General features: G+C 42.9%; 1 protein-coding gene across 5 annotated transcripts; it reads right to left on the bottom strand.

Moving 5' to 3' along the window:
• Nucleotides 1-309: 309 nt before the first annotated feature.
• Nucleotides 310-14,667, bottom strand: si:ch211-234p6.5 (pleckstrin homology domain-containing family A member 4). Of its 5 annotated transcripts, none has more exons than XM_035145722.2 (24): nucleotides 14,380-14,667; nucleotides 11,873-11,942; nucleotides 11,675-11,773; nucleotides 11,519-11,591; nucleotides 11,299-11,399; nucleotides 10,341-10,459; nucleotides 10,018-10,230; nucleotides 9,601-9,901; nucleotides 8,549-8,608; nucleotides 8,174-8,323; nucleotides 7,459-7,518; nucleotides 7,269-7,349; nucleotides 7,022-7,174; nucleotides 6,839-6,937; nucleotides 6,552-6,660; nucleotides 5,697-5,770; nucleotides 4,899-5,003; nucleotides 4,730-4,820; nucleotides 4,371-4,420; nucleotides 3,777-3,905; nucleotides 3,279-3,677; nucleotides 2,369-2,490; nucleotides 2,003-2,112; nucleotides 310-1,916 (listed from the first exon to the last, which is right to left on the bottom strand). In XM_035145722.2, exons 1-24 carry the CDS (start codon nucleotides 14,418-14,420, stop codon nucleotides 781-783), a joined length of 3,945 nt encoding a protein of 1,314 aa, XP_035001613.2. In that variant the 5' UTR covers nucleotides 14,421-14,667; the 3' UTR covers nucleotides 310-780. The 5 variants fall into 5 exon arrangements, with proteins under 5 accessions (XP_035001613.2, XP_035001615.2, XP_035001614.2 ...); XM_035145724.2 differs by lacking the exon at nucleotides 14,380-14,667 and adding an exon at nucleotides 12,257-12,518; XM_035145723.2 differs by lacking the exon at nucleotides 14,380-14,667 and adding an exon at nucleotides 12,294-12,518.
• Nucleotides 14,668-15,212: the final 545 nt, after the last annotated feature.

The following is a 15,212-nucleotide window of genomic DNA, read 5'->3' as shown; positions in this document are numbered from 1 at the left end:
AGGTGGTGCTGTCTTTAAGAGAGAGAGAGAGAGGGAGCCTGGAAAGGGGTGATGTAATGTGTTCTCAGACAATGATGTCATCGACTGAGACACGGCAAGGATTTAAAGTGACAAAGGCATTTTCAGTGGCTCCGCGCGATTCTGCATCAGGTCTCCTCAGAGAGCAGCGCCCCAGCACCGTGCATGTGTGTGTGTGTGCGTGCGTGCGTGTGTATGGGGGTGGGGGTTCACTGAGGAAAAAGCTTGGTGTATGAAATAGGAGCAAAACATAAGTACGTGTCTTGCACATCTAAAAGAAGGGTCGACGTCTCGGTGTAGCACACAGAATCTTTATTAATCATTTATTTGAGATACAAAACACATTTAGTGGGTGTCATTAACAGGGTTATGTTGCCGTCCATAAGCAGCCACCATATTCAAAGAGGAATGAAAGTATTAGAGTCAGGTTCCGGGCAACGTCTTTGACTGCAACTGTGCGATATTTGGTGTTTACCAACTGCAAGAACGACGCTACGCTCGTATACATTTAAAAAAAAAAGTCTGTTTTATCTGTATCTGTTTCCAATCACTCACATGTTAGGATTAACGGAAATGTTCAAGTTTACCAAAGGTCAAGTCCATTTCGGATATTATATGTTCCCATTTTACCACTTTCAACTCAAAGTAAGGTTCAGTCCTTCCCCCCTCGGATATTTCCCTTAACCATAAATCACTTAGCTGAGTTGTTGTCCTTCCCAAATTTGCTCGTTTAAGCTCGTTAAGCCGTCGCCATTCTCGCTCCTATAAACTTGTCCTTAACACCGTTACCCTCGCCTTCCCAAAAGAGGCACTCCGAATCATGCCTCTGCCCTTATACATGGAGTTGTCGCCTAGTTCTTGAACCGTCTCTCTGCTCTCCTCACTTAAACTTCTTGGTTTCCTCAACTCCTCAGATCTCTCTTGGTCCACCTTCCTATCGCACAACTCTTTGGTCCAACTGTCATCTCTTTCCTTTGCACATTCGTCCAGGGTCTGGTTAGAATCAACATCCGGAGCAGAAGCTTCATGGGTAGTGTCTTTAATTTTCAACTCGGTGTCTTCTCCTGAGGTGTCTTCAGGTTTTTTTTCTTGGACCTTTTCTGAGGTGTTAAGCGTTGCTTCGTCCTTGGTTTCTACTGTCGGATCTCGGAGTTTATCAGTTAAGAGGCTGCTGCCTTGGTTACGAGATCTCTCAGCGTCACTGGTCAGTTCATCTGGTACAGATTCAGTGATAAACAGTTCTTCTTCCTCCTCTGGCTGACTTGAAATCAGGGTGTTGGTATTCCCATCATTCTTTGTTATGTCTGTGTCTGAGATACTGAGGTCACATGCGATCTTATAGAAGAGCGAATGGTTCTCTTTCATTTTCTCTAAGCTCTCAGACACTGCAGGCGACATCTCAGTGGAATCAGTGACGTCGTCAGTGCACGCTGCTTGTTGCTCGATGTCTGTGGCTTCCTCAGTGCACAGCGAGTCTATGCCATGGTTTTGCAGAGGTGTGAACCCCTGCCACTGGCTGGTGGACAGAAACCACTTGGCTCTCAGGTCCGAAGATGAAAAGTTGCTTTCATTATCCTCATCGGCAGTTTCTTCGAGCTTTTCCTCCTCGTCGACCTTGCAGCTCATAAATCCCATGCCTCCATCTTTTTGGTATACGGTCATAGATGTGATATGATACGGCGAGGCTGGACGTTTGATTTTAGTTTTGGCAAACCCTGTTCTTCCACTGTGATGTTTGCGTTGTGTTTTGTCCCCAATCTTGATTTGACTTTTACATTTTTTCACATCTCTTTCGTCTTCATCCTGAGATGTTCCACTAGAAAGCTGAAGCTCTGCAGGACTTCTCGTGTCATCCACGCAGTTTCCATATCCATCGTAGGATGGATGGTTTTCATGATCTGAAAACACGAGCAGAGCAGAACTTTTCTTGAACTCATTCAGGATACTCAACTTATTGATTAATTGTTGGGAAACAGGGACGCACCTGATTTTATTCTTTGTTTTCTAGCTGTGTCAGGAGGCACCTGGTGGACTTCCTGCCCCTTGACCCGGATTGGTAGTTGACTGTGTGTTGTAGCACTCTCTCTGACTGCGCTGATAGATAGATAGATAGATAGATAGATAGATAGATAGATAGATAGATAGATAGATAGATAGATAGATAGATAGATAGATAGATAGATAGATAGATAGATAGATAGATAGATAGATAATTCAAATAATGACATATGTGCATTGATAGATTGATAGAACAACTATAATGAGATGCACCTAAAGCATACATACTGTACACACAGTTCAAGTGAAGGGGAAAGTGGTCTACGTAACATTTAAATAAAAAAAGTCCCACCTTCGTATGACTCTCTCCCGTATCCGTTCCACACGTCGGAGTTTGGCCTCTCTCTGCTCAGGGGTCAGACAGAGGTCTGGGTCCGTGTCAGGGGTCAGGAGGGCAGAAGGTCGTTCCTCCTCCTGTTCAAACAGTTTCACATTAGAATGCACAGTCCACCACAATGAACTTGTGGGACAAATCAATGTAATAAATCATTTTAATACAGTAATGATAAGTAGAAAATGATGTGAAGGAATTAACATTATTACGGAAGCCTTCAGAATTTGATTTAATGTTCTGTTAAGGGTTGTGGAGATAGACTTAACAGTGGTTTATTTGTTTGATTCCACAAGGCTTTTATTATCTTTATATGGGAATTTCCATCAAGATGAACTGTAGACAAGTCTGTGCTACAAAAGCATCAAGGAAAACAGTTGGTTTGTGGACAATCCCTCCCAAATTTCAAACTACAATAGCACTCAGTAGACCTGCAGTCCCCACTAAATAGTCCCCTTAAATTAAATCAAGATGCACCGAATTGTATTCAAGAACATGACGAATCAACCATCTCGCAAAGTAACAGAAAGGGAAGAAAAATCATGGAACCGCCCCCTGATCCAGATTGGCACCCCAAATGTATTGGATTCTTCCCTGACCCACACCACACCTTTCATGGTAATCCACCGAGAAGTTTTTGCACAATGCTGCTTACTATCAGACAAACAAAGGAACACTGATTAAACATAAACTCCATAGTACAATAAGTACATTTATATTTCTGTCATTTGTTTTTCTAAAAGGTCCGACCTACAGCAAATTACCCAAAATATATTGTAACTAAAGTCAAGGTTATGTCCCTAACTTTAACCCTAACCCTAACCCTAGCAAGAATTGGACAAGATAAAAGTACACTTTATTTTTTCCTTACCATAACTTCCAAGCCCACTCTTTCATTTCCTAACCCTGCATGGTCTCGAGCTGGATTCCTTGCAGACTCTGCTCTGCTGGCGTCTGGCCGCGACTCTGTCTTGTTAGACCTCAGCACTCCCGGATGCTGCTGTCTGCTTGTCTTTTTAACAGGCTGATCCTGGTGCATTTCCGCTGAGTACCGGTTTTGATCTGGGCTCTCTGGCAGCAGACGCCGAGGTGGCTTATTCAACAATTTTTGTCTGTGCTCAGCCGGCCTCTGCTGCATCTCCGGTGGGATCTGCTCGGGCAGTGGATTGTCGAGCTCAGCTGGGGGATCCTCGACAGAAACCCGCCGGGCCACAAGAGAGGACGGCAGTACGGATGTAACAACTCGTGTCACCCTCAAAGGAAAGGGTGCCTAAAGAAATACCAAGATAGAGTATAATTAACACAATGACTAAAAGTATATCAGTATGTATTATATAATTTAGTTATACTGATTAATGATATGGCAAACCTCCTCTCGTGGGTCTGAACCCTGACTCTGGGTGCCCATAGGGGATATGGGAGGTTTCTTCCTATTAGTCATCCTCTGCTGATTTCTCTTCATCCTCTCTATCTGCTCCTCTTCACTCATCTTCGCCTTCTAGAAAGGATATAGTCTGTTATGAGTCATCTATGAACTCTGCACCTCAGCACCTTTACGTACATGTGCAGAGGTAAAGCAGGATCTATGATTTACATATCAAAAACGCGTCTATAAACATACAGATTATTATCAGGGCTATGCGTTTGCATGTGTTTGTGCAGAGATGTATTTGTGCATGAGCATATGTGTGGCTGCTTGCATCTGTATGTTTGTATGTGTGTGTGTGCATGTGAGAAAGGGGGGGTTGGGTGGCAGAAGTGAGAAGACACGAGCCTCTACCGCCCCCCCTCGCTCACAACAGGCACTGCAACATGCCCTAATTGCAAGCAAGATGAGAGAATCAAAGAATTGGAATTTGGCTGTGATTGCAGGATTGAGGAAAAATCAGCTTTGACTGCATCTATATTTGGTGCGTTTTGGGTCACATCGCACACACGTCCAAAATTTGAGAAAGAGTCAAACCTTGCTTGATTGGTTGTCTGCTGGGTTCCACTTTGAACCAGACTGGGATTCTAAAGATGAAATGAGAATGTAGGAAACAGGAGGACAAGGATATTAGCGATGAGAGAGAGGATGGGTGGGAGGAGATGGTGACAGGAAGAGAGAGAGAGAGAGAGAGAGAGAGAGAGAGAGAGAGAGAGAGAGAGAGAGAGAGAGAGAGAGGGGAAAAATGAAGACAAAGCCGCTGGGGACTCATGATTTAGCCTTTTGCATAAAACACCTATTAAAGCTGTTGAATATTAGATGAGTCTGAAAATATGAACGTATTGGCCATCTTTTCATGTACTCTGTATTTGTATATTGAGTATATCTGTGCCGACCAGATGTGTCTCTCTGTGCTTTCCCAATAAGGAGGTCAGGCTGGCGGTTCCCTCGTCTATGGGCTGGCTCAACAGTGTGGCTGTAGATTCCCTGAAACATAAGCAGAGAGGAACATGAAAAGACGCTCAAACCTATATCTGACATACATTTAATATTAATATTTCCTACCTCATATAGTGACTCTGTGTAATCATGGCCCTGGTCCCTGCTCTGTTGGCTTTCCTCTAGCTCCTGGGGTAACGCTGGTCGGGCAGGTGGCTCCTGTTCCACATCCTGTTGGGATCATAATCACAAGGAAAACATGAAGCCATGATGGAAAATCTAATTATATCTACCAGACTGATACTCCACGTATGTTACTGTACATAAAGATGGAAGTGAAGCCAAAGCGTCACTATCGCCACCTGGTGGTTGGCTGTAGTGTACTTCATAGATCCTGCCTCCTTCATGTCAATGGATAAGACATGGACCAAATTAAAAACGTCAGTACACATCAAATACTATGTTCTCAAGTATACCATTTATGATATTTGATATGATACTAATGTTTGTCCAAATGTTTTATTTGATGCTACAGGGAAACATCATGACTGACAGCTGAGACTAACTCGTGATTGGTTGACCACGTGTATCGGTATAGGACCTTGACATCATCCCCCTGTGCTAAATCTGGATTTCTGGATATTCGGAGAGAAGTAGAACTAGTGTTTGATGTGATACCGACTTTAATTGTAGGTAAAAAAGTTTTTTCTGCTTAAACAGTAGGATACTTTTTACAGAATTTTTCCTCGATCCTCGAAAATGCTGTTGACATACTGCAAGAAAACACACAATAAAACTCAAAGATCTCGTCAGCAGTTTGATTTAACCTTTGCCTATTGAGTCGACAATAACTACACGTTTGTTAATTCGCAGACAACACACATCTGGGGTCACTGACAAAGCAACAATGGACCTGAGTCGTACCATTGGCAGTCCACTCTGCAGCCTCTCTGTGGGTGAGCCAGGGGATCCAGGATGTGGGGCAGCTGGCTGGAACACTGAGGGCGAGACAGAAAAGGTCACAGTGTTGACACTGTTCGTCCATTGTCAGGTTTCATGTGCTCGATCAAGAAGAACCGGGCGGCTTTGCACATTGGCGGCACCAAATGGCAGCAAGGAGCAATTGCATAACAATTGACAAAACCAAGACACTGCACAGAATGAAATATAGCATCAATACAGTTACTTCTCAGACTTAAATTTCTTATTGGCTGGTGGTGGTGAAGTTGATGAAGAGATTTTTTCACTCTAAAGACTCAACTCCCTATTTCCTGTGTAAAGACGATTTTTTTGTGTAGTTTGAAGTTTGCTTAGCTAAGAGGCTCTTATGCATTAGGCTGATAGGATGGATGTATATTGTTGTTTTTTTTTGCATATAATGTTGCCTAGTTTTTTAATTCACTTTACTGCATTTTTTCACCCGTCTAGGCATCCTTTGTGCAATCAATCCATGTATGTGAGATTTTCATAGATAATTGTAGGAGTGTGCTGTAACTATTCAATACTGTAGTTTGATATAAGGTACTCAAATCAAAACAAAGGATATGATGCATGAAAAGTTCTGCTTTTGTTTTGTGTAATAAACCATTAAAAGAGACAAAACTCAACTAAAAACCGAAAAATATTGAATAGTAAAACGCGTTATAGGTTTTCCACTGGTTTAGGAATGTATTAAAATATTAAACCACTAGTACCACATCACATTGAATCAAAACTTTTCATAACCTATGGACATAACCACCTTGTTGAGACATTACGGTCGGAGTGACTGATCCTTACCGTGGTGCCTCTGGAGCCCCAACATGAAGCGGAAATGATCCCTGTTGACCTTCAGTCCGGCGAGGATGTCCTCCATCATCCACAGCTCTCTCTGAGCCTGAGACTGCTCCTGATAAGAATGAAACAAAAAAATATTTTATTCTTGAAATATCGAAGGACACTTTTAACTTTTGGGTGAAGAGTCAATCACGGTAAGGGCAACGTGTAACGTGTACATATGTTACGATAAACATGCATTATTTTACCTTTTGTGCAAAAAACATCAAATTTTGTAGTTTAGAAAATACCTGTGGCATTCCAAAGTTACAGATGTGCTGAAGGTGCGAGCGTAGGACAGACAGTTCGCTCTCCATTCGCTCATATTGACTCCACACTCTCTCGATTTCCTGAATAAAAAGAGGGAGAGTTACAAACAACAAATAGTTGATTATCAATACAAAATAAGGTCTCTATTCTAACAATCTACCCACCATCGATGCGTCACACATTCTGGCCCGGATTGTAACCAGGTCTTCCTGGAGCAAAGCCTTCTGGATGAGCGCCTCCTCCTGGGCGCGGGGCCCCTGACTCTGCCACTCCTCCAGCTGCAGCCTGGACACCTCCAATGCACAGTGGACACTGTCCTGTACAAGAAGTATTTTAAATTTGAGAGGCATATAACCAGGCTAATACGAGGCATCACAGTGTATTAATATCTGTCGGCTGGATGTTACTGACCTTATCCATTTGTAGCTGGGACAGTTCTATAGACAGCGATTGAAGCAGCTTATCACACCCGCACAACCTTGTCAACAGAGCCTGGAGAGAGAAAACCAAAATCTAGCTGATGGAGGGAAATGTCCAATAAGATGATAAATGAGTGCAACACACTCGTGACGATTGTTAAGAGAAAGTGGTGAATGCTCACATCTGCATCACTTTCCAGAGGCCTGATTGGTGCAGCTTCCCTTGGGTCAGGCTTCTGGGCCTGAAAATCATCCACATAGTAAATCTGTAGTACTTCAAAAAATGTTTTCAAGAACTATTTGTTTAATCTTTTAAAATTAAATCCTTTGTGCTCGCCAAAGTTAATGGATGTTTAATGTACTGTGTGTAGGTTAAAGCTTGAATGGTTGAATATTGTGACAGAGCTCTGTTTCATAAGGGCACAGTGAGAGCTTCAGCGCAGTGACCGACACAAACAAAGACACCACAGTCATGTATTATGTGTTTGGGCGTGAATCTGAGCGAAAGTTATTCAACATGAACTTACATAAGACGCATTTGTCATTTAGCAAACAGCAGCTTCATGCAATAGCAATTGCATGTAGTATAAACATGGGAGTAATACACACAAAACACAGATATATACATTTAATGTAAAAGCACAATAGCAATGGCAATAACAAACACAATATGATTTAGTCACAAATACAAATTGACACTGCAAATATTAATGACAATACAAAACGAGACAAATACTGCTGTTAGAGCCCCATTTGTTAAAAGCCCGCACAGTTACAACACAAGCACAGTGTACAAAGGCGACATCACACAAAAACGAACGCAACACAACTCCGCTGACAGTTCTGTAGCTGCCCCACACATAACGCAACACAAGAACACAACTGAGCGGCCTGTACCGTAGCCGGCGGCAGCACACAAACAGACATATGGTTGCGGTGGTGGTGGTGATGGTGGTGGTGCTGGTGTGGTGGGTGGGGGGCATGTGCGGCCCTGGACGACGGGGGCAAAGGGGGCAGTAAGTCTGCGTGTGCCCCCGTGGAGTAGCTCTGAAGGAAAACACAGCAGGTAGACATCACGTCAAGAGAGAGAAGCAGTGGCCTTAAAAGCTCAAGGGGTAAAATCCGACTCACGTCAATGACCGTTCTGGAAGGTTTTAGGATACTGGGACGTTATTGCACTCATCAGTATCTGTGATGTGCTGAACACTTGGATGGTTTGCTGTGAATTTATTGTTCCTTGTGAATGTATATGTCGTGCACTATTATAGTCACCTTTCCTAAAGGCCTTCTTCCACCCGACATGTGATGAACTGAACCATATGTAGGCGTGGGCTGTAAACGGTGAAAGAGAAGGATGTGAGCAACATGAGTTGTTTGGTGAAAAATAAATAGTTTAAACAAGCAATACGTGATTTCGGCCACTAAGTTCATGGACGAGGTAAAATCCTGATACATTACGAGTGACCAATACAAACAGCTAACTGGCTACGTTGCTTAGTGATGTCATAGTCGGACAAAACCACGGGAAAAACGGATCTGGGGCCAAAAAAGGTCTGAAAGGTCCCGCTACCTTGAATAAAAATTGGGGATTTCTCTGGGTTTGAACATTGTCAACAAAATATATAGGTTTAGAAATTTTTTGACATTTTAATGAAGAATTGTTACGTGTTATATCTTTTAAGGGCCGCTCCAGCAATTTAGTGTTGCATTTCCATAAAGTTGTTGGACTCACTGATGAAAAAAAAGCAGTTAAAATCAAAGAGCGAGGTTTCCAAAGCCCCAAAAACCACAGATCCACAGTCGATAACATCATTTTCCCAAACTTTTCAATAGCTCCTACAACCACGTGAGAAATTATCCAACTGTCTTCACAGGCTTATGAGTAAACAGATAATCATGTGTTTTTGTGCTCTTTGTGCTTTTTTGTCGAGAACCACTTCAAAGCAGATTACTTGGAATTTAGCTGACACCACTAGTTTTCACCCTCGAGTGAAAGGAAAGTAAAGTACAAATCATTATGTATATGTTATTATGTTTTTGGATATACTTGGCATAGGTGTAACATTGCTTACGTTTACTAAAATTAATATGTAGTATTAACCTACATTTTGAGTTATGTATTTTCCTTATTTCCATTTTTTATTTATTCAAACAAGCAAACATAATACAAATAAATACTTTTTGACTTAAGTTTTTAGTGCTTGTTAAAATGCCATTAAATCTGAGTTTTACCAGTTATTTATTTTCACTTGCACATTGCTATTATTGACTAATTCTTTAGATTTTGCACCATATAGTGAAACCACTCTATTGTATTTCCTGACCTTGCTTTGCCACCTCTCTGTCACTGGAGTAGTAGGAGTGGACTTGAACTCCAGCTTAGGTGAGGAAGGTGCGTAGTACAGGGTCTGTGGCGTCATGACCAGCTCATCGTATGGTCGAATGTCGACCCTTCCCACCGGCGTGTGGGGTCGTGACCCCAGCTGACCTCTGGAGGTCAGGGAGCCTGTTCCCATCGTCTCCGTGGGTGGTGTGTTTAGGCCCGGGAAAGAATCCTCCTCTTGATGTGCAGCACAGGCTCTTCTCCTGCCGAATTCTGGGGGACTGGGTGTTGTGTTCGAAGGGCTGTGAGAGAAACACAACCAAATGCTGAATTTAGATCCTTTTGTCATTTATCTTTTTTTTCCCCCACTTCAAACAGACCACTGGGATTTAAATATGTGCCATTCACACTCTGAGACCTGCTGTTTCTGTGACGCACACGCCGCCTCCCCCTCTGCTGTGAGTGCGACGTCCCCATCCTCCCGCCAGTGAGCTGACTCGGTTCGCTCACGGTCCTGCTGACGTTCCTGTGCTTTTGGGAGGGACCCTCTCCATCTGAGGGGGATTTGGGGAAGTCCACCGATTCACTGCTGCCACCTATCTGTGTGAAATCCTGATAACTTGAGCAACGCCTGAGGGGAGGGAGAATGCAGCGAGTGAAAAAAACAAAAAAGGCACAATCGGTGAAATCATTGCAATATGTGACAGTCACTGCACAACACATGGTGTGTTATTGTGGTACCTGTTCATGTAGCTGTCTGCATCCATTGACGCTGACTGGCTGAGGGCTCGGACCCAACCCAACATGTCCTCCTGAGTGTCGGCGCTGAAGAAATAAGAACGCATTCCCTGGTGCACCACCTAATTTGACAGAGATCAATCACAACAATTCACTCTAGCTATCCCCCTCATACAGGATCCGTGGCAGTGGATTTCAAATGTACTATAGTTTGCCGGAAGAATCATATTTCTGGTGATAGTTTTATGTCGAGTTAAAGGTTGAATTATCGGCACTGAGTTGATTAAACTGACCAAACACAAAACTGAACCCAATTACAAAAGGGTTCATATAAAATTTGATTTAATTTGATTTGATTTGATAGGTTTCAGTATTTCTATGTAGAGAGTGAAATAGTGGGAATTTTCCTGTTGAAGAGTTAATTTGCTCAATCTGGAAGCTTCACAGGGTCACTTTTTGTCAAATTCTCCTAATATCTCCTCACTGGCTGCCCCTAAGAAGCTGACAAAATAACGAAAGGGCTTCGGTGAGCTGTTTCGACGGTTGAGGGACCATCAGGAGTTGCCTCTGGACCACGGCGTAACATCCTCAGAGCAGGCAACACAGTCACAAACACCAGTAAGGGTACATCAGTGTCTGACTGTCTGCCCTTGAAGAAGCTGACACTCACTGCCGCGGCTTCTTCTGGTTTGTGTAGATTCAGAAGGTGTTTTTTGTCAACAGATAACACTGATGTCTGTGGTGGCTAATTCAGATTTTGAGATCAGTGCTTCACCTTGAATCACTATGAATGTGTAGGGTGGAGCTTCTGACGGAGCAGTGAAGGGAGGGGTGTATTTGTTTTCAATTATCAATAGTCCAGAATCACTAACTCCACCTTTAAAACTAACACGTGTATATATTATATCTTACATTTTGCACACATTGCATGCTCAATTGTGTAGCAGTTAAATGACGATACCTTGAAGGTGAACTTTCTGTTCTTGCATTCTCGCGGCGTGCAGAACAGAATTTTGTAGCTGGGGAGTGGGATGCTGCCGAGCACCAGTTCTTCTCTGCTGTCTGACGGAGGACGGGAGAGAAATGAACAAAAGCAGAGACGCCTGGTGAGTACATCCCGAACACATGAAAAGAGTGTCTCCCAGACAAAGTGCTGAGAAACAAGCTGCGCTCCTTCTTACCTTTATAGTAGAACAGACAGTAGTTGGAGAGGACAAACCATCGTCTCTTCCAGAGCTTCAAACCAGAGCTATCCTGCAGAGGGAAGATTAGATAGGGGCTTAACTCAGTCGCACACTGAGTGATGAAGGTGTAAAATGTTTAAATCGGAAAATTACTTTTTTGTTGAGCCATCCTCGAATGACCACAGGACAGTTTGGGTCTCTCTTGGCGGCCTGGCACCTTTTCCCAAAGGCTTGCACCTTTCCATCGCTTTCCTATCAGGTGAACACAAGCAATATTTACATTCCTGTCACAGGAAATCTTTCCACGCCTACACGTAACAAAACGAGAGCCATGCAAACCAGAGAACAAACCATTCTGACGGGAAAGTAGGAGATGGTGGCGACGCTGGAACTCTGGCTCACTCTGTCCTGGTCCTCCATTCTGCAGGGAAAGAAGAGAATTCATGTACAGACAGACATGCAGCTGAAAAACTGGTGCCAGATGGTGCGAGGAGGAAAGACTTACAAAAAGTTCTAAATAAATATCACAGCTTGATAAAAATGTCACATTTATGCTAATCCACGTTTTTGCAGAGTTGCACTCAAAATAAACTGTGAACCTGGATTTTTCCGTATCTGACAAATATCCAAATACTTCACCACAACATCTGAGGAACTTCTTCAAGGCAGTGGAAATTCTACAACATATGCTGATGCACTAAACGACATGCCGCCCATGCATTTGAATTAACTCACTGAGTCTGGTTGGTGAGGCTAATACATGAGGCCTTACCAATGCAAACTGAACCAGAAACATCCAGTCACTCCCATGAGCAGCACCCACAATCCTGCGACCACACATATCCTACATTCCCGTATAGTTGAGATTTTTTCCCTCGTCAACTGGTCATTCTTCCCGGACTCTTCGGGGTTGCGCTCTCTCCCACTTCCACGGCAAAACTCTAGCACTGTTCTATTCTGAGCCACAACAGGCCGGTGCGCATCCCCACCACGAAACTGACAGGTGACAGCTGCGTCGCCGTGGTAGCAGGGAGGGGCCCGGGGACAGTGTGAAAACCAATCAGGCAGCAGGGACCGGCTGGTATGTCAGACGAGGTTTGGAATGTGTCCCGAGCTGCAGAACTGCAGCTTGGACTGTGTGGTGCTGGAGAAGTGAAGTGTTGATGTGTCAGGGGTCTGTGTTTTTCTGTGCAGCCATACACTCTCATAAAGACTGCATGTTTAGGTATTTATGATATATACATGTATATTATATTTGTTTATATATGTTTTGTTTATATATGTATCTAAGGTCATATAGTGACACTTCTCCTGCACCTGCACCTATGACCCAGGATTCAAGTTTGATATAATAAACTTAGTACTGCATAGTTATAATAATATTAAAAATTGATACTTTTTTTATATACAATTGCAACTCACATGATTTTCAATTAACATACTGTTAAAGTCACTTGATGCTAAATCTGTGTTTTGTAGACACACACACACACACACACACACACACACACACACACACACACACACACACACACACACACACACCACACACACACACGTATAGATAGGATAGATGGATAGATAGATAGATAGATAGATAGATAGATAGATAGATAGATAGAGAGATAGATAGATAGATAGATAGATAGATAGATAGATAGATAGATAGATAGATAGATAGATAGATAGACAGATAGATAGATAGATAGATAGATAGATAGATAGATAGATAGATAGATAGATAGATAGATGATGGATGGATGGATGGATAGATTCATTGATTGATTGATTGATTGAGTTTTTGTATTTTTCATTACTTCATTATAATATTTACTCTATTCCTTATAGTTTCTACTTGATATGTATATCAACTATATAGCCTGTGTGTGTATGCGTGTTTCCCAGCATAATCACTGTACTCGACTACTAAAACAAAATTCTTATTTTAGTACCACCTTTGTTCCTTCCTCCTCTAAACTGTACTTGTCCTTGTTGACCCTGATGAACTTGAAGATAACAGACTCCTGGGAAACGTCTCACACGGGGCCTCCGCAAGCACTCGTGGGCGACCCCAGACGCTGCCGAGCATCCACAATCTATGTCCAAATCGACCACAATCCCATACGAGGGAGACTCAGAGTAAATAAATGAAAACAATCAAGTCTTTGTGCGAGATGCAACCTCGTAGCCGCTGGGGGTTACGTGGGTGTTGTGAAATATTTGGAAAATCTCCTTCTTAATCAGTTGGGGGTCACTTGCTTGGGGAGGAGGAGACTTGAAATGCTAAAGAGGGACGGAGGGGAGGACAAACAGTGGGTTTGTGCGGCACACAGAGCTCGCTTTGTAGCTGCCCAGGTCCCTGCAGCATCATGTGAAGTTGGACACAGAGCATGTTGAATGCGTCCACGGACGAAATGTCCTCCCTCACACTCAAACAAAAACATTAGCATGTCTCCTACGCTCTCGTGCCTTTTAATGTCAGGACAATACAGTCGCCTTTAATATGTCATGATGTAAGCTGTGAAATGTCTCATTTCACAGCCTGACGAAGACGTGTATGCTTGCATATTTCATACGGCTGTGTGAAGTAGAATTGGCCTGTAGGAGACATTGCTGCAGGATAAATACAACTGGGACATCCCAGTCCCACAACAGGCCTGTTATGTTTCCTCTTGTGCATCACATCAGCCGGGATAAGAAACAAACAATGCAACAATAGTCTTTTTCTTCAAAGCATGGAAACACACACACTTGTTAAATGAATGGAGCTACAGGTTATTAGAAACAATTATGAAGTAGACTCTGAAACAACTTCAAATAAAGATTCGAATCATAATAAAGATGCCAAACTGCTTTACCTGACTAGTTGTGTCCTCCTGCTGGTTGCCTCGAGCTCCATCACTTGGCACCTTTCCCCTTTTCACAGCATCCCCTCAGGCTCGGCTGCCCTCCTCCACCTGTCCACCGCCGGCTCCTGTTGCCCCCAAACAGTCCCACAATGCTTCTCACACGCTTCTCTCCTTGTGTGAATCTCCCTCTCTGTTTCCTCACCGTTCCACTCGCTCTGGACTCAGCATTTGTCCGGTGATCTACCTACGCCCGGGCCGTGAACGCTCAGCCTGCCTCTCTGTGCCCTGACAGTGCACCCTCTGTCTCCCCCCCCACCTCCCATCTTCCTCTTCTCCTTCTTCTCCTCAGCGTCCCTCCCTCTCACCCGGCCCTCGACAGCCTCTCCGTCTTTAGCTGAGTTTGTGTTTGTGACTTAGGAATTTTTATAAAAAGAAAAGATAACAGCTGTTTTCTCATTCTCCTGTTCCGCCCTTTACATTATTTGAATTTGATCGAGCTTCATGACGATTAAACATTTGGATGCATCGCTTGAATTATCTCTTGATAAAGGCCCAAACATTCAGAGTATGAACAGCTGAGTGCAAAGGCTTGAAGGCTGATAAGCAAAGTTTGAACAGTATATAAGGAAAATAGTAAAATCTAGGTGCTCAAAATATTTTTTTTGTCTTTTCTTATATATAATACTAATAACTCTTGTTGTTTATTATCGTCATCATTATTTTTATTTTTATTACTGCTAATAATTTATACCTACAATTACTTGTAGTATTGTTATTTATTGTTTTACTATGTTGTGTTACATTATACTTTTTTGTTTGTTAAAGCGATTCCCATCACACCT

Source organism: Hippoglossus stenolepis, chromosome 21 (assembly GCF_022539355.2).
Source record: "Hippoglossus stenolepis isolate QCI-W04-F060 chromosome 21, HSTE1.2, whole genome shotgun sequence".
Taxonomy (NCBI): Eukaryota; Metazoa; Chordata; class Actinopteri; order Pleuronectiformes; family Pleuronectidae; genus Hippoglossus; species Hippoglossus stenolepis.
The sequence above is the reverse complement of the archived record's forward strand: the minus strand, read 5'-3'. Positions and strand labels throughout refer to the sequence as shown.

What these genes read in the sequence shown, in the direction of transcription:
- si:ch211-234p6.5 (XM_035145722.2), bottom strand. Translation starts at nt 14,420, where the DNA reads ATGGAGCTCGAGGCAACCAGCAGGAGGACACAACTAGTCAG. An exon ending in ACACAGAGTCACTATATGAG is followed by an intron (nt 4,821 to 4,898) that starts GTAGGAAATATT and finishes CTTATGTTTCAG; the next exon opens with GGAATCTACAGCCACACTGT. An exon ending in GTTCAGACCCACGAGAGGAG is followed by an intron (nt 3,678 to 3,776) that starts GTTTGCCATATC and finishes GTATTTCTTTAG; the next exon opens with GCACCCTTTCCTTTGAGGGT.